The 23504-nt window shown below is 42.1% G+C and overlaps 2 protein-coding genes across 5 annotated transcripts in view; one reads left to right on the top strand and one right to left on the bottom strand.

Annotated features, from left to right (window-relative positions):
- Positions 1–1632, bottom strand: part of LOC115135164 (PDZ domain-containing protein 8-like) — a 73970-nt gene extending 72338 nt beyond the window's left edge. The window contains exon 1 of the mRNA XM_029669544.2: positions 617–1632. Coding sequence (XP_029525404.1) covers positions 617–1500 — 884 coding nt within the window. The 5' untranslated portion in view covers positions 1501–1632. The remainder of the gene's footprint in view (positions 1–616) is intronic.
- edaradd (EDAR-associated death domain) lies at positions 739–23451 on the top strand. 4 transcript variants are annotated; one of them, XM_029669546.2, is made up of 6 exons: positions 739–837; positions 19690–19748; positions 20145–20187; positions 20296–20366; positions 22053–22101; positions 22320–23451. In XM_029669546.2, exons 2-6 carry the CDS (start codon positions 19737–19739, stop codon positions 22706–22708), a joined length of 564 nt encoding a protein of 187 aa, XP_029525406.1. In that variant the 5' UTR covers positions 739–837; positions 19690–19736; the 3' UTR covers positions 22709–23451. The 4 variants fall into 4 exon arrangements, with proteins under 4 accessions (XP_029525406.1, XP_029525407.1, XP_029525405.1 ...); XM_029669547.2 differs by lacking the exon at positions 739–837 and adding an exon at positions 4216–4268; XM_029669545.2 differs by lacking the exon at positions 739–837 and adding an exon at positions 13304–13585.
- Positions 23452–23504: the final 53 nt, after the last annotated feature.

Here is a 23504-nt window from a genome sequence, read left to right as displayed (position 1 = left end):
CAGATGAAAAAAAAATAAAGACTGCATGTTTGTCATCATTTAACCTTTCGCTGCAACCTGGACTTAACAAAGTTGCTAATTATCTACAATGCTAAAGTTGTCCATGGATGTGACTCAAACACAACCTTTGGGATGCTGGACACACGTTAAACGCCCACCCATACTGCCCGAACAAACTCAGTCCTTTCGTTTTGTAACCTTCGGTTTAATGTAACCATACCAAACATATCATACTCATTTCAGTTTCACAGATTAACATATATTCTGTTACGTCTAGTCTGAGGCCAGGCTGTTAAATAACGTGGTGGACAATTTAAACCTAAAATAAATATCTACAAGGTTGCATTAGGATAGAAGGCCTAAGCAGAGCCTTCAATTTAGCCAAATAGAAGGCTATATGGCTATGCGTTATCACCCATTTGGAGTCCAAATGTGCATTTTACAGATCTTGGAAGCTATCAAAATAATAGTTGGGCTGTTAGTTGGGCCACTTTCCCTTGTTCTTAAATCAGCTTGAAATGTTGATGATTCACATCTCAGACCATCTCTTGGTAGGCCTACTGACTTGCATTGACCTAAATAAATATAAAAGTGGTAGACTCCGTGCATGTTTTACCTGATTTTGTAATTTGGCAAGGTGTGTTTCTTCTTGATGATTCTTTTCAGCTGGTTGACAATGATTGAGGTGAGCTGGGGCAAGGGCCTTCCCTCGAACTGTGACTTCACCTCGAAGTCTATCAGTGGGTCCTCAAGGAACGCGAAGGACCAGTGCGTAAAAGGCATGCGAGTGAACTGCAGCTTCAGTCTTCCAACCACACGCGTCATTTTTACGAACAGGTATGCTGACTTCCCAAAAACGAGGTCTACATCAATTGCTAGATGGAACCCGCCATTATATTCAAGGTCCACCTCGAAATTGAGTTCCTCGGGCATGCCGTCTTCATTTAAACTCACTGGCTTCATAAGTTTAGCCGTTTTAAACACGGGCAAAGAATTACCAAGGGAGATATCCCTGAGACTGAGTCCCTCCAACAGCCGACCAGCTGTCTTGGTTTGTAATAGCTCCTCGAACTCCACCTTGAACTTTTTGGTCAGCCAGTGCCTAACGACGGGAGTGTCGCGGAGTTCTCTGAATAGGAACAAAAAGATAGCATTTAGAAAATTGCACGTCTCCGGTTTGGAGGTGTGGAGGGGCTCACTTTGACAAGGCGGTGGCGGTTGTTGTTTGGGGCTACTGCTGGTGGCAGCCGCTTCCTGATGCCTGGGAGTGATGGCCTCTTGCTGTTTGGGTGCAGCGGATGATGTGTTGTCTTGCTGCTGCTGGCCTGATTCTGCATGTTGGTTATTAAAGTAATCCTTCAATGCGGGATCAGGCACTGCTTTGACATATTGCACTGTCCTGGCTATAGGCTCGGGGCTTCTCCGGTAAAGCAGTAAGAACTGTAATACCAATGTAAAGAGTGCTCCAGATAATGCGGAAATGACTATCAAGTAAATCATTTCGAGCAGTGTCCCTGTTTCCGCGTTAAAATGTTTTCATATTCCGACGTTTAACCGTCTTAACAATGCAAGTTCCACCTGGTCGCTCACAAAGCTGCCATATCATCTGCCTCTTCCCTGATCAGCGGCTCGTCAGCGACACTAAAAAAGTACTTCCGGGTCACAGAATTTCGGAAATGATCCAAATGAAATTTCCCCCATACTCGTAGGAAAGCATATGTATTCATGAAGTATGAAAAAATAATTGTCTAAACATGAACAATGATTAATATGTGTTCAATTTTCAGTTGCATTTGCATTAAATCATGGTTTTAAAACATGTTCTAGGATCAAGGTGCCTGGACACAAGATAGTACAACTATAGTGGTACAGGGAAAAATGTTTTGTGCAGATGTAAAAGTGGGGTGTAGAGTCTTCAGTAGGGTCTGTATATTCTATATATATATATATATATATATATATATATATATATATATATATATATATATATGTGTATATATATATACTGCTCAAAAAAATAAAGGGAACACTTAAACAACACAATGTAACTCCAAGTCTATCACACTTCTGTGAAATCAAACTGTCCACTTAGCAACACTGACTGACAATACATTTCACATGCTGTTGTGCAAATGGAATAGACAACAGGTGGAAATTATAGGCAATTAGCAAGACATCCCCCAATAAAGGAGTGGTTCTGCAGGTGATAACCACAGACCACTTCTCAGTTCCTAAGCTTCCTGGCTGATGTTTTGGTCACTTTTGAATGCTGGCGGTGCTTTCACTCTAGTGGTAGCATGAGACGGAGTCTACAACCCACAAGTGGCTCAGGTAGTGCAGCTCATCCAGGATGGAACATCAATGCGAGCTGTGGCAAGAAGGTTTGCTGTGTCTGTCAGCGTAGTGTCCAGAGCATGGAGGCGCTACCAGGAGAAAGGCCAGTACATCAGGAGATGTGGAGGAGGCCGTAGGAGGGCAACAACCCAGCAGCAGGACCGCTACCTCCGCCTTTGTGCAAGGAGGAGCAGGAGGAGCACTGCCAGAGCCCTGCAAAATGACCTCCAGCAGGCCACAAATGTGCATGTGTCTGCTCAAACGGTCAGCAACAGACTCCATGAGGGCCCGACATCCACAGGTGAGGGTTGTGCTTACAGCCCAACACCATGCAGGACGTTTGGCATTTGCCAGAGAACACCAAGATTGGCAAATTTGCCACTGGCACCCTGTGCTCTTCACAGATGAAAGCAGGTTCACACTGAGCACATGTGACAGATGTGACAGAGTCTGGAGACACCATGGAGAATGTTCTGCTGCCTGCAACATCCTCCAGCATGACCGGTTTGGCGGTGTGTCAGTCATGGTGTGTGGTGGCATTTCTTTGGGGGGGCGCACAGCCCTCCATGTGCTCGCCAGAGGTAGCCTGACTGCCATTAGGTACCGAGATGAGATCCTCAGACCCCTTGTGAGACCATATGCTGGTGCGGTTGGCCCTGGGTTCCTCCTAATGCAGGACAATGCTAGACCTCATGTGGCTGGAGTGTGTCAGCAGTTCCTGCAAGAGGAAGGCATTGATGCTATGGACTGGCCCGCCCGTTCCCCAGACCTGAATCCAATTGAGCACATCTGGGACATCATGTCTCGCTCCATCCACCAACGCCACGTTGCACCACAGACTGTCCAGGAGTTGGCGGATGCTTTAGTCCAGGTCTGGGAGGAGATCCCTCAGGAGACCATCCGCCACCTCATCAGGAGCGTGCCCAGGCGTTGTAGGGAGGTCATACAGGAACGTGGAGGCCACACACACTACTGAGCCTCATTTTGACTTGGATCAGCCTGTAGTGTGGTTTTCCACTTTAATTTTGAGTGTGACTCCAAATCCAGACCTCCATGGGTTGATCAATTTGATTTCCATTGATCATTTTTGTGTGATTTTGTTGTCAGCACATTCAACTATGTAAAGAAAAAAGTATTTAATAAGAATATTTCATTCATTCAGATCTAGGATGTGTTATTTTAGTGTTGCCTTTATTTTTTTGAGCAGTGTGTGTGTGAGCAGTGTATATATATTTCCCCAAAAATTGACCAAGCAAAAATAAAAAACATCAAATAAGTTATCTTTCATCTCTTTTTGTTTCATAATTAACCTTCAATTCGCTGTATCTCACTGGAGAAAGCAGTGAGGGTTGTGTGCAAGGGAAGCCGGTAAGCATTTGACCTCCCTGGATTAAAAAAAATATTTATACACTAATAGCCATTCAGTATTGAGCTAAATTGAATGAACTCAACTGTGAATGGTACAAAAAAAGTGTAAAGGGAAGCCAGGTTGGATTTGGCTTCACACCAATCACTTTACATCAAAAGCCAAATGTCATTAACAAAAGAAAACTTGAATTGTTGCATGTCGTTGTGTTGTTGTCCTCCAGTGGCGAGCTATCTAGCTAAAATTGGCCCTATCCTAAATTAGCCATTTATGGAGATAGGGATTTGGACTTGTGGTGTAACTTAATTCTCAGTACTGGCCAATGATAATAAAGGTGATTCTGACCCAACCATAAAATTATACATTGTGCCTCGGGGCTGAGAGGCTGGAAGTTCAATATGTAGGTAGTAACCTAATGTTAACTAGCTGGCTAATCATTGCTCATGAAAGGAAGTTAGACTAGCGAGCAAGCCTAGGACAACAAAAACTAAAGTGTGTACTGTATGACAGCCATAGATTGTTTCGGCAACATGAAAGAAAGGAGGATGGCATTGGTGTTTCTCTACAAGTAGGTTGAGCCAACATGTTTTTCTACTTATGTACACACACAAATCAGTACCAATGGACAGCCACATGGTATTTAGCTTACGTTTATTGGACTAAATTGTTTTGGGAATCTTTTAGTTGTCACTATATTAGACATCTATTAGCATAGGTGATTTGATGATGTTGAAATGGTGCTGGAATAGTGGAAGCAGCTCCTGTTTTCTTTGCGACTTGTTGTAACTTTCCTGTGTTAGTTTAGTAGTCCGAAAATGACGAAAACATTAACTTGATTGACCATGCTGTCAGTCATGTTACATGCAATATGCCTTGCGGACTCCACTAGACAGATGTTGCGCTCCAGTTTTGTGATCAAACAAAGGTGTGGTTGAATTTATTCTGCCACTGTGTCTTCTTATTGTGGCAAGGCATATGAACTAACAGGTTATTGAGGAAATAATGAAAATATCACAATACAGGTTGTAATATGGCATTATTGTCCTGGCTTGGCTTCCCCAGGGATTTTACCCACACACTGCTACTGCTGTTCAAACTAATACAGATCTCTTGCACGGTGTATTAGAGTGTATTGCATTGGGGGCTACGGAGGGGGCAGAGTGAAATGCCAGCAACAGGCATTGCAACACATTCCCCCTCCAAAGTTAATCATATTTGGTTAGTAGAGACTCTACTGAGTATCCCCCCCCCCCAAAAAAAAATACTCAGTAGAGTTTCTAGAAACCAAATATTATTCGTTTTTCAAGGGGGACTGTGTTACACAGCTTGCTGCTGGCTTTTCACATTATGCACTATATAAAGCTGCAAAAATATATAGATTTTGTATCATACGCCTAGCGTTTTTACCGCTGACTTTTATTTTGAAGGCTAAATTCAAAATCCGGAAGTCTTAATGTGGATATGATCCAGCTGGTGCTGCTGCCGTGACACTAATTATTTCCTGGGGTTCAAGCTCCTCATCTGATTGGGCGAACGTTTTACGTAGTTGTGCGTAATGACGGAGTTCACAAAAGTGTACGTTAGGCTACACAACGCACCGAGCCCAGGGGTGTATTCACAAGAAACCAAACGGAACGAAACGGGGAGATGCATACTTGCATTTCTCCAATAGGAACTCTTATTTTCGTTGCAAAATGGAACCTTTAGCAACTGTTTTGATGAATGGTTACACCCCAGGAAAACTGAAGCCAAATGATTGTCTCTTTCAAAGTCACCTGCCAGTTTTACGCAGTGAATCATGCCTCGTGAAGAATAATGCCAAATACCGGGCATATTTCATTTTTCCACAAGAACATCTGCTTGCCAAAACAACACTTTAAACAGTAAACAGGATAGGCTCCAAAATAATTTATGCGTAAAGAACATAATATTGCGCATTGATTCAGGCCTAGACTATAGACTGAAATTAAGTCGTAATAAATGCATAGGCCTAAAAGCAGGTGTTGCATTGCATTTCGAAGGGAACCTGTGTTCGTACCCATACATGACGTACTCATACATGACAGCAGATGGAAGCACCTTTACATTTGAATCTGCAAAATACACTTTAGAAAGGAAGAATCTTGCGCAGTGCAAACGCAATGGTGCATTGCAAGTAAGCCATTAAATGATACCATGATGCAATGCAACCTTGTTACATTGTATCACTGCTTTAACAGTCAAGGCAGTGTCAAAGAAAGTATCTGTTTATTATTTCCCATAGCACAATGTGTGTTTGTTTTTTCACATAGCGGACACCACCAACATTTATTTCAACATTCGTTTCTACTGTAGTCTAGAGTAGACAATGTATCAAGCCTATTGGATCGGCTGCTATATTTCATTCTGGGATGTTTCCTACTGTTCAATGTTCACATTTCAATACTGTAGCTAAAGCTACTGATATACATTGATTCTTGAAGAATATAACTTATAAATGCATCATGATGCATCAAGATTAGGCAAAATCTCCTCTGCACACCAAGTGGCATGGCTGCCTTTGGCTGAAGCATGATTACTGTTAGGCCATTTTCGACAACAGTGTTATGAGACCTACAGTATCCGTCAAACGTTTGGACACCTACTCACTCAAGGGTTTTTCTTTATGTTCCCTATTTTCTATATTGAAGAATAATAGTGAAGACATCAAACCCTTGAAATAACACATAAGGAATCATGTAGTAACCAAAAAAGTGTTAAACAAATCAAAATATATTTGAGATTTGAGATTCTTCAAAGTAGCCACGATTTGCCTTGATGACAGCTTTGCACACTCATCAAATCAAAGTTTATTTGTCACGTGCGCCAAATACAACAGGTGTAAACCTTACCGTGAAATGCTTACTTACAGGCTCTAACCAATGGTACAAAATAAAAAGTATGTATGTGTGTGCGTGTAGGTAAGTAAAGAAATAAAACAACAGTAAAAAGACATTTGAAAAAAGAGTAGCAAGGCTATATACAGACACCTGTTAGTCAGGCTTATTGAGGTAGTATGTACATGTAGGTATCGTTAAAGTGACTATGCTTATATGATGAACAGAGAGTAGCAGAAGCGTAAAAAGAGGGGTTGGCGGGGGGGCACACAATGCAAATAGTCCGGGTAACCTTTTGGTTACTTGTTCAGGAGTCTTATGGGAGTAAAAACTGTTGAGAAGCCTTTTTGTCCTAGACTTGGCACTCCGGTACCGCTTGCCATGCGGTAGTAGAGAGAACAGTCTGACTGGGGTGGCTGGGGTCTTTGACAATTTTTAGGGCCTTCCTCTGACACCGCCTGGTGTAGAGGTCCTGGATGGTCCAGTAATGTACTGGGCCGTACGCACTACCCTCTGAAGTGCCATGCGGTCGGAGGCAGAGCAATTGCCACACCAGGCAGTGATGCAACCGGTCAGGATGCTCTCGATGTTGCAGCTGTAGAACCTTTTGAGGATCTCAAATCTTTTTAGTTTCCTGAGGGGAAATCTTACCTCCTCCCTATATGCTGTCTCGTCGTTGTCGGTGTCGTCAGCAAACTTAATGATGGTGTTGGAGTCGTGCCTGGCCATGCAGTCTTGGGTGAACAGGGAGTTCAGGAGGGGGCTGAGCACGCACCCCTGGGGAGCTCCAGTGTTGAGGATCAGCGTGGCAAATGTGTTGCTACCTACCCTCACCACCTGGGGGCAGCCTGTCAGGGAGTCCAGGATCCAGTCGCAGAGGGAGGTGTTTAGTCCCAGGATCCTTAGCTTGGTGATGAGCTTTGAGTGTACTATGGTGTTGAACGCTGAGCTGTAGTCAATGAACAGCATTCTCACATAGGTGTTCCTTTTGTCCAGGTGGGACAGGGCAGTGTGGAGTGCAATAGAGATTGCATCATCTGTGGATCTTGGGCGGTATGCAAATTGGAGTGGGTCTAGGGTTTCTGGGATAATGGTGTTTATGTGAGCCATTACCAGCCTTTCAAAGCACTTCATGGCTACGAACGGGAGTGCTACGGCTCTGTAGTCATTTGTGTTCTTGGGCATAGGGACTATGGTGGTCTGCTTGAAGCATGTTGGTATTACAGACTCAATCAGGGACATCAGGGACATGTTGAAGATGTCAGTGAAGACACCTGCCAGTTGGTCAGAACATGCCCGGAGCACACGTCCTGGTAATCCGTCTGGCCCCGCAGCCTTGTGTATGTTGACCTGTTTAAAGGTCTTACTCAAGTCGGCTACGGAGAGCGTGATCACACAGTCGTCCAGAACAGCCGATGCTCTCATGCATGCCTCTTGGCATTCTCTCAACAAGCCTCACCTGGAATGCTTTTCCAACAGTCTTGAAAGAGTTCCCACATATGCTAAGCACTTGTTGGCTTCTTTTCCTTCACTCTGCGGACCAACTCATCCCAAACCATCTCAATTGGGTTGAGGTTGGGTGATTGTGGAGGCCAGGTCATCCCTAGGTCATCTGATGCAGTACTCCATCACTCTCATTTTTGGTCAAATAGCCCTTACACAGCCTGGAGGTGTGTTGGATCATTGTCCTGTTGAAAAACAAATGATAGTCCTACTATGCACAAACCAGATGGGATGGGGTATTGCTGCAGAATGCTGTGGTAGCCATGCTGGTTAAGTGTGCCTTGAATTCTAAATAAATCACCATCAGTATCACCAGCAAAGCACCCCCACACCATCACACCTCCTCCTCCATGTTTCACTGTGGGAACCACACATTCAGACATCATCCGTTCACCTACTCTGCGTCTCACAAAGACACAAAGATTGGAACCAAAAATCTCAAATTTTGACTCAGTCCAAAGGACAGATTTCCCCCTGTCTAATGTTCATTGCTTGTGTTTCTTGGCCGAAAGAAGTTTCTCATTATTATTGGTGTCCTTTAGTAGTGGTTTCTTTGCAGCAATTCGACCATGAAGGCCTGATTCACGTAGTCTCCTCTGAACAGTTGATGTTGAGATGTGTCTGTGACTTGAACTCTGAAGCATTTATTTGGGCTGCAATTTCTGAGGCTGTTAACTCTAATGAATGTATCCTCTGCAGCAGAGGTAACTCTGGGTGTTCCTTTCCTGTGGCGGTCCTCATTAGAGCCAGTTTCATTATAGCTCTTGATGGTTTTTGCAACTGCACTTGAAGAAACGTTCAACATTTTGACAGACCTTCATATCTTAAAGTAATGATGGACTGTTGTTTCTCTTTGGTTATTTGAGCTGTTCTTGCCATAATATGGAATTGAGCTTTTACCAAATAGGGCTATCTTCTGTATACCACCCCTACATGGACTCCACATGTGAATTGATTGCCCCCAATTTATCTTCAGAGTTCGTACTGTTAGGTGACCTAAATTGGGATATGCTTAACACCCCGGCCGTCCTACAATCTAAGCTAGATGCCCTCAATCTCACACAAATTATAAAGGAACCTACCAGGTACAACCCTAAATCTGTAAACACGGGCACCCTCATAGATATCATCCTGACCAACCTGCCCTCTAAATACACCTCTGCTGTCTTTAACCAGGATCTCAGCGATCACTGCCTCATTGCCTGCGTCCGTAATGGGTCCACTGTCAAACGACCACCCTTCTCTGTCAAACGCTCCCTAAAACACTTCAGCGAGCAGGCCTTTCTAATCGACCTGGCCCGGGTATCCTGGAAGGATATTGACCTCATCCCTTCAGTAAAGGGTGCCTGGTTATTCTTTAAAAGTGCTTTCCTCACCATCTTAAATAAGCATGCCCCGTTCAAAAAATGTAGAACTAAGATCAGATATAGCCCTTGGTTCACTCCAGACTTGGCTGCCCTTGACCAGCACAAAAACATCATGTGGCGTACTGAATTAGAATCAAATAGTCCCCGCGATATGCAACTTTCAGGGAAGTTAAGAACCAATATACACAGGCAGTTAGGAAAGCAACGGCTAGCTTTTTCAAATAGTAATTTGCATCCTGTAGCACAAGTTACAAAAAGTTTTGCGACACTGTAAAGTCCATGGAGAATAAGAGCACCTCCTCCTAGCTGCCCACTGCACTGAGGCTAGGAAGCACTGTCACCACCGATAAATCCACGATAATCGAGAGTTTCAATAAGCATTGTTCTAAGGCTGACCATGCTTACCACCTGGCTACCCCTACCCCTACCCCAGCCCCCCCCACCCCACCCCACCCCCTGCATCTCCTTCACCCAAATCCAGATTGCTAATGATATGAAAGAGCTGCAATTTCTGGACCCCTACAAATCACCTGGGCTAGACAATCTGGGCCCTCTCTTTCTAAAATTATCCACCACAATTGTTGCAACCCCTATTACTAGCCTGTTCAACCTCTCTGTTGTATTGTCTGAGATCCCTAAAGATTGGATAGCTGCCGTGGTCATCCCCCTCTTCAAAGGGGGAGACACTCTAGACCCAAACTGTTGTAGACCTATATCCATCCTGCCCTGCCTTTCTAAAGTCTTCGAAAGCCAAGTTAACAAACAGATCACCGACCATTTCGAATCCCACCATACCTTCTCCGCTATATAATCTGGTTTCCGAGCTGGCCATGGGTGCACCTCAGCCACGCTCAAGGTCCTAAACGATATCATAACCGCCATCGATAAGAGACAGTACTGTGCAGCCGTCTTCATCAACCCGGCCAAGGCTTTCGACTCAATTACTGCAATCTTATCGGCAAGCTCAACATCCTTGGTTTCTCAAATGACTGCCTCGCCTGGTTCACCAACTACTTCTCAGAGTTCAGTGTGTCATATCGGAGAGCCTGTTGTCTGGACCTCTGGCAGTCTCTATGGGGGTGCCACAGGGTTCAATTCTCGGGCAGACTCTTTTCTCTGTATCTATCAATGACGTCGCTCTTGCTGCTGGTGATTCTCTGATCCACCTCTACGCAGACAACACCATTCTGTATACATGTGGCCCTTCTTTGGGCACTGTGTTAACTAACCTCTAGAGGAGCTTCAATGTCATACAACACTCCTTCCGTGGCCTCCAACTGCTCTTAAAGGCTAGTAAAACTAAATGCATGCTCTTCAACCGATCACTGCCCACACCTGCCTGCCCGACTAGCATCACTACTTTGGATGGTTCCGACTTTTAGAACCGTCCAGAGTTGTGATGCTAGTCGGGCAGGAGGGTGCGGGCAGCGAAGTTGAAGAGCATGCACTTAGTTTTACTTGCATTTAAAAGCAGTTGGAGGCCTCGGAAGGAGTGTTCATAAGCTTACTGATCACTGCACCTGTACACAGCCCATCTGTAAATGGCCCACCCAACTACCACATCCCCATATTGTTAGTTATTTTTTCTCTTTTGCACCCCAGTATCTCTACTTGCACATTATCATCTGCACATATATATCTCCAGTGTTAACGCTAAATTGTAATTATTTTGCCACTATGGCCTATTTATTGCCTTACCTCCCTAATCTCACTACATTTGCACACACTGTATATATAGATTTTTCTATTGTGTTATTGACTGTACATTTGTTTATCCCATGTGTAACTCTGTGTTGTTGTTTTTGTCGCACTGCTTTGCTGTATCTTGGCCAGGTCGCAGTTGTAAAGGTGAAATAAAATAAAAACATAAAAAAGAAATACCTTGTTACAATACAACTGATTGGCTCAAACGCATTAAGGAAAGAAATTCCACAAATGAACTTTTAACAAGGCACACTTGTTGATTGAAATGCTTTCCGGGTGACTACTTCATGAAGCTGGTAGAGCGAATGCCAAGAGTGTGCAAAGCTGTCATCAAGGCAAAGGGTGGCTACTTTGAAGAATCTCAAATATAAAATAATATAATATATATATAAAAAATATTTTGATTTGTTTAACACTTTCTTGGTTACTTCATGATTCCATATGTGTTATTTCATAGTTTTGATGTCATCATTATTATTCTACAATGTAGAAAATAGTCTAAATAAAGAAAAACCCAGGAATGAGTAGGTGTGCCCAAAACAGTCGTCACCAAAAGTTTTGAGAATGACACAAATATTAATTTTCACAAAGTCTGCTGCCTCAGTTTATATGATGGCAATTACTCCAGACTGTTATGAAGAGTGATCGGATTAATTGCAATTAATTGCAAAGTCCCTATTTGCCATGAAAATGAACTGAATCCCCCCAAAACATTTCCACTGCTTTTCAGCCCTGCCACAAAAGGACCAGCTGACATCATGTCAGTGATTCTTTCGTTAACAAAGGTGTGAGTGTTGACGAGGACAAGGCTGGAGATCACTCTGTCATGCTGATTGAGTTCAAATAACAGACTGGAAGCTTCAAAAGGAGAGTGGTGCTTGGAATCATTGTTCTTCCTCTGCCAACCATGGTTACCTGCAAGGAAACGTGTGCAGTCATCATTGCTTTGCACAAAAAGGGCTTCACAGGCAAGGATATTGCTGCCAGTAAGATTGCACCTAAATCAACCATTTATCGGATCATCAAGAACTTCAAGGAGAGCGGTTCAATTGTTGTGAAGAAGGCTTCAGGGTGCCCAAGAAAGTCCAGCAAGAGCCAGGGCCGTCTCCTAAAGTTGATTCAGCTGGCTCCACCAGTACAGAGCTTTCTCAGGAATGGCAGCAGGCAGGTGTGAGTGCATCTGCACGCACAGTGAGGCAAAGACTTTTGGAGGATGGCCTGGGGTCAAGAAGGACAGCAAAGAAGCCACTTCTCTCCAGGAAAAACATCAGGGACAGACTGATATTCTGCAACAGGTACAGGGATTGGACTGCTGAGGACTGGGGTAAAGTCCTTTTCTCTGATGTATCCCCTTTCTGATTGTTTGGGGCATCCGGAAAAAAGCTTGTCTGGAGAAGACAAGGTGAGCGCTACCATCAGTCCTGTGTCATGCCAACAGTAAAGCATCCTGAGACCATTCATGTGTGGGGTTGCTTCTCAGCCAAGGGAGTGGGCTCACTCACAATTTTGCCTAAGAACACAGCCATGAATAAAAAATGGTACCAACACATCCTCCGAGAGCAACTTCTCCCAAACATCGAGGAACAGTTTGGTGACGAACAATGTATTTTCCAGCATGATGGAGCACCTTGCCATAAGGCAAAAGTAATAACTAAGTGGCTCTGGGAACAAAACATCTTTGTGGTCAATCCTCAAGAGGCGGGTGGACAAACAAAAACCCACAAATTCTGACAAACTCCAAGCATTGATTATGCAAGAATGGGCTGCCATCAGTCAGGATTTGACCCAGATGTTAATTCACAGCATGCAGGGGCGGATTGCAGAGGTCTTGAAAAAGAAGGGTCAACACTGCAAATATTGACTCTTTGCATCAACTTCATGTAATTGTCAATAAAAGCCTTTGACACTTATGAAATGCTTGTAATTGTACTTCATTATTTCATAGTAACATCTGACAAAAATTCTAAAGACACTGAAGCAGCAAACTTTGTGAAAATGTATATTTGTGTCATTCTCAACTTTTGGCCACGACTGTATATAATTCCTTGGCTATATAGTATTCAATAGCATCGCCTCGGCTAAGGAAAGTTATTGGGTTCATGTAGTAATGGCGGAATTTAAATGGTTAATCTCCAGACAGGTCTTTCGGCCTCCATGACATGTCTTCCATTGTGTACGGGAAGTTGACATGAGACACTTCTGATCAGAGAAGAGGCATATATGATTGAAGTCTGAACTTTTTCTACTATTGAGCATCATCATCATTACATCATCTTTAACCTCCCACCCCCTCAGCTCAGTCTCCGGTACTCAGTCGCCGAAGTGGTATCGCCACTCCGCATCAATTTAGTTATCAGACGTTGTCATTTTACTATTAGGTGCAACGGACTTTTCTCTTATGTGTACGTCAATTTGTGTCAAGATGAATAGCTTGAAGGCGTTTAAGGAGCCATTCGGTAAGTCTGCACTTTTATATAAAATGTTTAAATTATATAGATATGTCGTTTATGGTCCTCTTGTATGTTATCTATAGGCTTCTTACTGGTTGTGGATTAATGTTATCCTTAACGCATGTTTGAATCTACATCTTCCCACTGGGCGAAAACTGTTTGAATCAACGTTGTGTTCACGTCATTTCAACAACAAACAATTCAACGTGGAAAACTGATTTAATTTGTATAAAGACATATACGTAGTTTTTCACCCAACACATTACTTTATTAGGCAAGTCAGTTAAGGACAAATTCATATTTACAATGACCGCCTAACGGGGAAATGTGGGTTAAAAATATACGTTGAATGACGTCTCTCCCCAGTGGGTTGTGTGCTTTTTGAACAACCTACTAATTTACAAATGGACAGTCTAACTGTAAATTTGGAATGTCCTTTTGATTTGTTTTTTTAAATGTAGGCTATAAGAACTTTTTTATTAATACATATTTCCACATCTTAGTTGTATTGACATAACAGAGAACTTGCATTTTATTGGTTCCATTTCAATGTTCTCTTCTCACAACTGGCATTTCCCCAAACATAAAAACCCCTTCCTGTATCAATGACTGTAAGGGACTTGCACCTTATTCTCAGTCAGTGGCGGTTGGTGCAGTTTAAGATGAGGGAGGATGATTAAAAAAAATTATGAGCATGGCCTTATTTCTATTACAGCATATTGGCTGGCTGTCATTCATATTCCATTCAAATCAAATCACATTTTATTCGTCACATACACGTATTTAGCAGATGTTATTGCGGGTGTAGCAAAATGCTTGTGTTCCTAGCCCCATCAGTGCAGTAGTATCTAACAATACAAACAAATCTAAAAGTAAAATACTGGAGTTAAAAAAATATATAAATATTAGATTGAGCAATGTTGGAATGGCATTGACTAAAATATAGTAGAATAGAATACAGTATATGCATATGAGATGATTAAAGCAGTATGTAAACATTATTTAAACATTTATTAAAGTGACAAGTGTTCCATTATTAAAGTGGCCAGTGATTCCAAGTCCATGTGTAAAGGGCAGCAGCCTCTAAGGTGCAGGGTTGCGTAACCGGGTGGAAGCTGGCTTGTGATGGCTATTTAACAGTCTAATGGCCTTGAGATAGAAGCTGTTTTTCAGTCTCTCGGTCCCTGCTTTGATGCTCCTATACTGACCTCGCCTTCTGGATGTTAGCAGGGTAAACAGGCCGTGACTCGGGTGGTTAATTTCCTTGATGATCTTTTTGGCCTCAAGCTTTCCACCTTCTCCACTGCGGCCCTGTCGATATAGATAGGGGCATGCTCCCTCTGCTTTTTCCTGAAATCCACAATCAGCTCCTTTGTTTTGTTGACGTTGAGTGAGAGGTTATTTTCCTTACGCCACTCTCCCAGGGCCCTCATCTCCTCCCTGTTGGCTGTCTCATCGTTGTTGGTAATCTGTTGTGTTGTCTGCAAACTTGATGATTGAGCTGGAGGCGTGCATGGCCATGCAGTCATAGGTGAACAAGGAGTACAGGAGGGGGCTGACCACGCACACTTGTGGGGCCCGTGTGTTGAGGATCAGCAAAGTGGAGGGGTTGTTTCCTACCTTCACCACCTGGGGGCGGCCCGTCAGGAAGTCCAGGTGCCAGTTGCACAGGGCGGGGTTCAGACCCAGGTTCCCGAGCTATCGTCACAGCATTCTTACATAGGTATTCCTCTTGTCCAGATGGGATAGGGCAGTGTGCATTGCGATGGTGATTGCATCGTCTGTGGATCTATTGGGGCGGTAAGTAAATTGAAATGGGTCTAAGGTGTCAGGTAAGGTAGAGGGGATATATATATATCCTTAACTAGCCTCTCAAAGCACTCCATGATGACAGAAATGAGTGCTAAAGGGCAATCGTCATTTAGTTCAGTTACCTTTGCTTTCTTGGGTACAGGAACAATGGTGGACATCTTGAAGCTGATGTCCGGAAGCAAGACGTGGGTGGTTTTCCCTTTGTAGTGTGTGATTGTCTATAGACCCTGTCACCCAGCTCAATGTAAGATTGATAGGTTTAGGCTTCTACATGACACTTTACATTTCTCTGTACCCATCACAAGGTTGCTACTACGTAGCCTAGGAATGAACGTTTACAACAGAGAATTTTGAGTAATCAAGGTGACAGACAGTGACACATTCAATACTGCCTTGCACACTCTTGCCTGCAACTAGCTGATCTAGGGAGTAATCATTAGTCCAACAGTTGCAAATGTGAATTTCTATTGGACAAATTCAGGTATTTTTATCCCAGTTTCGTTCGGTTTAAGAAATATTTTTGAACACATTCGGCAGAATGAATATGCCCCTAATAACAATCAAACACAGTTCACTGCATTCTCTAGCTAATTGAAAGTAAGACAAAATACAACCAAATATAGCTACGTAGCTCTTTCTCTCGCTTCTCCTTAATTTTGGAAGAAATTAATTTGTTCAAAACTGTTCAACAATTGTCCTTCTCTCTCTTTGAGTCAACTACTCACCACATGTTATGCACTGCAGTGCTAGCTGGCTGTAGCTTATGCTTTCAGTACTTGATTCATTCTCTGATATTTTGATTGGGTGGACATGTCAGTTCATGTTGCAAGATCTCTGATAGGTTAGAGGACGTCCTCTGGAAGTTGTAATAATTACTGAGTAATTCTATGGAAGGGGGTGAGAACCATGAACCTCCTAGGTTTTGTATTGAAGTCAGTGTACGCAGAGGAGGACGGAAGCTAGCTGCTGTTGAGGCTACTCTAGACCTTCATTGCAAAACAGTGTTTTAATCAATTATTTGGTGACATTAATATATTTAGTATAGTTTTATCTAAAAAGGCTAACTTTTTTAATGTTTCACTATTTGAATTTTTATGAAATTCACTGAGGAAGATAGTCCTCCCCTTCCTAATCTGAGTATCCTCCACTGCTCTCAGTGGATGAAAAGATGTGTGGGAGTTGGAAAATATAAAATTCTGTCAGTGATAAAAGTGAGTAGGGTAGGCCTAGGCTATGGCAAACTCTACTAACGTGATTAAACATAGCATAAAACTGTTACCTCAAATTTGAGACATTGGACACCCTGATGAATCAAACCTAAATGGTAAGCTATGCTACTGTGTTTTTAAAATGTCAATGTTGTAAAAAATATAACCACACATTTTATATGTTTGGTTTTCACTGTGAATCTATAATGATTTTAAATGGTTAATCAATAATGTTTGTAAATGTAAATGGTTGTTTTGGTGTGTGAAAATGTGAAAATGTGAGCTGTCCCCTTGAGCTCATGCAAATGAATGACATTTACTCTGTGATCTGTTTGAACAGATATTTGTTGGGTCTTGAGGATGCCTTTTCACCTGAATGAGCAGAACAATAATACCCCACTGCTGCACAATGCTCTGGTTCTTTCATAAAAATGTCTGCTTTTTTAATACTGAAACGTTGTCCTCATCAGCATGTCTTGAAGAACAAGATCTCTATTATTTCTTACTATTGCGTTGTCAATTTTAGTATAGCAGCCAAGGCCTTTACAGTAGCCGAAGCCTTTACAGCAGCCGAAGGCTTTAGGTCAGCAAAGTACGCCTCATCTCACTCAACAAATCACAGAACCTATTTTTCGTGCTGAGCATGGTGGAACTTGAGTTTTCCAGCACAGACACACACACACAACCCTCAATAATCCACCGTGCATAGACGAGGCAACGAGGCATTTGTCCATCTTTGTGTTAGTGATAGAAACTGCATGGATTGAGTTAGGTATTAGCACGTCAGCACGCCATTCATCTCAAGCCATTTGTGTGCCTTTGTCACTGCCGAGCAAATGCACCATTACACGATCTGATTAAATGTTTAAAAACTTGACTTATCTTAGCAGCAAAGGCATGGGTGGTCAAAAAGGAGAAAATCTAGGTTCATCTCTGTGGAATCATGGCCTCGAGGGATCTAACATTATGATGTGGCTTATATTTCATCTCTTGAACTTTTTCCTGGCGAGTAGGTACATGTCTCTGCATTCCCTGTGCAGCAGAAACAATACTGAGATGAGCTGGGTTTCTGCTTATAGTTGATGAGTAGGGGATGTGGGGCTGATGTGTCTCAGCATTGCATGTACTAATAAGGAGCAAGGTAGAGTGAGTATGCATTACCAAAGGATCTGTACATAACTCTGTGCAACCGCAGGCCTAGAATGAGACTCTATTTCTATGTATGCAACAGCAATTACATGGTTATTACAGTGACACTGCATAAAACATCACTAACTCTTCTGCTGTTATTGATCTTACTGAGAGCTTGGCATATGGAGAGGTAACTGGCAGGTCCTCTGTCTCACTGTCATCATAATCATGTAGGAAACAGTTGAGAAAATACTGCAAGATGACAATATGCAGAAAATACTGCAAAATGTACTCTTTTTCCCACGTGGCACAGATGTCAATTCAACGTCTATTCCACGTTGATTCAATGTAATTTAATTCAACATTAATTGAACCAGTGTGTGCCAATTAAGTTGTTTGTAGCCTGCACAGAAATTATCACAGTTTCTGGACCGTGATCTATGACTAGAATATGTGAAAATAATTTTGTTCAATCAAAACTCGTGAGGGTGTTTTAGTAGTTATTTGATGTCTTGACAAAATCTCCCTTCTTGTTGGTGATATGTTCAATCAATGACAGACTGACAGGCCCCTGGTGCGAGTGACCTTACAGCTCCATTATAATAACATTTGCTGTGGTAAAATTGGATACGGTGCATCAGTTTGTGTGTATATGTTTGCTCACGTCACCAATGTGAGAAAACCCTGAAAATGTTGTCTCTGGTTCGAGGAAGTGAGTCCACCCACGTGTTTTCATTTGAGATCTTTGCCTGGCACAGGTTCAACTGTGTCACTAACTTAATGTAGCTATAGGAAATGGTCTTTAGTTCACTTGAATGTGTTTACAAACCCAATGTTCCCATCTAAGCCGAAGTGAGTGTCAGCTTCATGGAATGTAACCTAAGAAAGGCCAGAAAAGTCAGAGCAGCTCTTTATTTGGAGCCCTCAGGTCTCATACAATAGCCTTACAATGATGCAGACTGATGGAAGCCTGAATGACCTTGTAGAGGTACAGGTAAGTGCCAAAATAATGTAAAGATGAGCAACTGAGGAATACAAAGTCAATTGAAAGCAGGTGCTTCCACACGTGTTGTTCCTGAGTTAATTAAGCAATAAACATTCAATCATGCTTAGGGTTATGTATAAAAATACTGAGTAGGCCATTATTTTGGCTACCATGACTATGCCCCCATCCACAGGGCACAAGTGGTCACTGAATGGTTTAATGAGCATGAAAACAATGTAAACCATGGCCGTCTCAGTCACCAGTTCTTAACTCAATTGAACACTGATGAGAGATTCTGGAGCGGCGCCTGATACAGCGTTTTCCACCACCATCAACAAAACACCAAATAATGGAATTTCTTGTGGAAGAATGGTGTTGCATCCCTCCAATAGAGTTCCAGACACTTGTAGAATCTATGCCAAGGTGCATTGAAGCTGTTCTGGCTCGTGGTGCCCAACATCGTGTTAAGACACTTTATGTTGGTGTTTCCTATATTTTGTCAGTTAGACTTAGCTGTATTACATTTACATTTAAGTCATTTAGCAGACGCTCTTATCCAGAGCGACTTACAAATTGGTGCATTCACCTTATGACATCCAGTGGAACAGCCACTTTACAATAGTGCATCTAAATCTTTTAAGGGGGGTGAGAAGGATTACTTTATCCTATCCTAGGTATTCCTTAAAGAGGTGGGGTTTCAGGTGTCTCCGGAAGGTGGTGATTGACTCCGTATGTTTTAAAGCCAAAATTGAGGGCTTTGCACATCTGCAACTCATCCATGTGTGTCCATGTCCACTATATCAAGACCCAGGACAATCAATCATTTCAGATTTAATCTATCCTCTTCATTCTGATATTTGCTTTGTTGAAAAACTGCAATCCATCATTTCCATCAGCCATCATTATATATAACATCTGCAATATGTTCCTTTCCATTGTTCTCTTCATGTAAAATCCCTGTTTTGTCTTGACAGATAGAATCATCTCTGAACCAGTGGAGGACACAGATACTAGTAGCTTCATGGCAGAAATGGTATGGCCGTCTACCATCAGAAACAAACTAGTGTTAAGAAATGTACAATCTGAATTTAATTGAACGTTTTCTCATTTCAAAAGAATAGAACAAAATGAGTGCCAACTCTTCACTCTGAGTAGACTGAGAAAAGCCATGTTTTCAGAAAATATCCATGTAAAGTAATTTAACCATCATTGAGTACATTATGCTGGGATTTCTTACGCCCAGGGACTAATATAGAAGCAAGTTGCAACAAGCCACTTTTTTGCTATCCAACACAGAGTATAATTTTTCTCCACAGTTTGTGTTTTAATTGCTATCTCTCTGTCTTCAAATATTTCTATCACTATAAAGATCAGAATCCATCAGTGTCATTTTGTAGCAAAGCTGAACATGTGTGTTTGTGTCTCTTAGTCCTTGAAGTCCAACTATCCAGTCCAAGTCACAGAACCTCAAGGTAGGTGCTCTAAGCTCAATACATCTGTTCACACAACTGATGTGCCTTTCTAGGGCCTCTGATGAGAAAGTACAATATTCATCTATACCTTCGATCTGTCCTTTCCAGATACAGTGACACTGCAGCTGAGGTCCATGCCACCTGGCTACCTTACACCTCTCTCAGACAGAATAAGACAGGTGGGTGATGGGCTCACTTACACTGAGATAGTGTAGTTTCTTTGTGTTAGTTTCATATTAATGTGGTGATGAGCCTTGACAGGATGCTCCTGTAAACTGTAGATTACTAAAGATAACTCCAACCGCTAGGCCAGCATCTGAAAATGTCATGACCTGGTCTGTAATGTTTGAGCCTTTGTAACTGGAACTAGTGGTTGGTGTCAAAACCACAAGACCGTTTCAATGAGTGAGAATGATCGCTTGTTTCCGTATAGGAAAAGGTTTATGAGTTGGTTTAAAAAGGTTGTGTTATTTTAATACTATCATTTAGAATACTGTAAGGCAGGTATTCCAAATAAAAATGTGATTCACATGTTTTATATATATATAAAAAATATTATATTTATTTATTTATTCACATTTTCAAACAGTCCATGTATATTTTCCAACAATACATTTGGGTGGGTTTTTTTTCTCGCCTAAGCAGCCTCGTTTCACTGCCAAACATTTAATTAAACCATCTAGTGTTCAGCGAAATAACAACACAATGTCAAATACAGGTAGCCTAGTCAAATAATTAACATCCAATCACATTAACCGTTACTCTCTCGCGGGAATTACACTAATGGTCCGTATGTAGCCAAATGTAGCTGCTGCTCATGTTGGTATCTGTACTGATGGTGCAAAAGCCATGACAGGGAGACATAGTGGAGTGGTAACGCACGTGCAAGCAGTTGCTCCCGACGTGACATGTGTACACCAAGGCATCCACTGAGAGGCTCTTGCTGCCAAGGGAATGCCTGGCAGCTTGAAAGACGTTTTGGACACTACAGTGAAAATGGTTAACTTTGTTAAAGCAAGGCCACTGAACTCTTGTGTATTTTCTGCACTATGCAATGACATGGGCAGCAACCATGTAACGCTTTTACAACATACAGAAGTGCGCTGGTTATCAAGGGGCAAAGTATTGACACATTTTTTAAAATTGAGAGACAAGCTTAAAGTTTTCTTTACTGACCATTTTCTCACACGACTGGCCTATCTGGGTGATGTTTTTTCTCGCCTGTGATCTGAATCTAGGATTATAGGGACTCTCCGCAACTATTCAATGTGCGGGACAAAATTGTTGCTATGATTAAGAAGTTGGAGCTCTTCTCTGTCTGCATTAACAAGGACAACACACAGGTCTTTCCATCATTGTATGATTTTTTGTGTGCAAATGATCTCAAGCTTACGGACAATGTCAAATGTGACATAGCGAAGCCCCTGAGTGAGCTATGTGAGAGTGGATTCTTGGCCCTCACTAGCATGTGTGTGTGGAAAATGATTTAAGACTGAGACTCTCTCCAATACAACCCAACATTGCAGAGTTATGTGTATCCTTTCAAGCACACCCTTCTCATTAACCTGTGGTGAGTTATACACAATTGTTGATGAACAAATAAGGTTTCATATGTAAGATCGTTAAATAAAGAGCTAAAATATTGATTATTATTAGTTGTATGATGGCAACAAAAAAAACATTTGAGAGTGCGCAGACTCTGGTGCTAGAGGGGGTATGCAGCTGGAGGTTGAATGTTTGAAGGGGTACAGGACTATAAAATGTTTGGGAACCACTGCTGTAAGATATTCTGAATCATATCGTAGTTAATTCCTCTCTATAATTAGAACTGAATGTAATGTTTTGTTTTATCCAACCTCGTACAGCCAGTGGAAGATGGTGTAGAGTGCATCTGCACAGGCTCCATCTCACCAGGTAATTTTCATTTTATCATGATATAAACTATACCCCTGAACAACATTTCCAAGCACATGTTGTAGATAGATTATAGCAACACATCTTTCAAGACAGATGCATTACATTTGCATACAGTACATGTACCAAAATAGTAGACTAATCATTTTCATGTGCACTGTATATTTCCAAGGCTGTTGGTAATTCCATTCTCCCTTGCCCCAATCCCTACCCCTTAGACTTCCCCAAGGAGCTGCAGTTCTTGAACAACCAATGTGAGAAGTGCTGCTGCTCAGCTCCACCTCCAAAGATCAGTGACCTAATGGATGACAACGACTTGCTTGACTTACTGCGTCTTAAACTGGATCCAAATCATTGCACTGTCAAGAACTGGAAGAACTTTGCGAGCCGTTGGGGTATGAGCTATGATGAGCTGACTCTGCTGGAGCACCGGACCCAGGGCTCAATGTGCCACAGCCCCACACAAGAGTTCCTGCTGCGCAACAACCACAAGACCGTCACTGAGCTCACCGAACTTTGCCGGGTCTACCAGCGCATTGATGTGCTGCGGCTTCTGCAACGCTGGATGGAGAACGACTGGCCCTCACGCTGGCAAAATGCTCATTAATCACATATGCCCTCATTAAACGCTATCCACTTTATTGAATTAGCAATGACAACAGGGACTTGGACCATTTGTTATCAGAAGCCTATTTATTTAACAACCAGTGGTTCCCGGATTTTAGATGATTTGGTGTGCAAAAGACAACTGGATCACATGTTATGACTCCTGTGGAGTTGAGGACGTAATGGGACTGATTGTCGTTTTGTACTTGTTACCAATATACTGTAGTTCTGATTATCTCAACCGGCACATTCTTTTCTTTTTCAAAAGGTTCCTCATTCTCTGAATTGTTGTGTGTTCAAGTGTTGGTGTACCCACAAAAATAATGAGGCGGCTAGAGCATAAAAAGTAGAGCTGTGTTAACCAACAGCACGTAAAGAAGGTGAGGTGGGAAAAAGAGAACGAGATTAAAAGGGTGAATTGTTCATCAATTGTAATTTTTTTTAGAACAGTGACCATGATAAGAATCAATGTAGTATACATCATATGGCAAAGATGACAGTGTTGCGTTTTGGTCATTATAGTCTCATAAAAATAGGAATAATCTCCAAATAATGTATTGTTCGTATTCATAGTTATTGAGTCTTGATTATTTTGGGATAGTTTGATGAAGCTGAGATTGTGTTTTTCAATTTCACTACAGTTTGAATTCTAATTAGGAAATTTCCCTTATGCTTTATATTGAATGTGGTTCCAATTCCTCTCCCCAACCCCACTTGAAGCAAATAAAAGCTAGATGTTTTGCATATTCTTGCTAATCTTATTAACTTTCCCTCAATAACACATTTTAAAAAATATT

The sequence above is a fragment of the Oncorhynchus nerka genome, linkage group LG10 (assembly GCF_034236695.1).
Source record: "Oncorhynchus nerka isolate Pitt River linkage group LG10, Oner_Uvic_2.0, whole genome shotgun sequence".
Classification (NCBI taxonomy): Eukaryota; Metazoa; Chordata; class Actinopteri; order Salmoniformes; family Salmonidae; genus Oncorhynchus; species Oncorhynchus nerka.
Note: the sequence above shows the minus strand (reverse complement) of the source record. Positions and strands in the feature narration are given on the sequence as shown.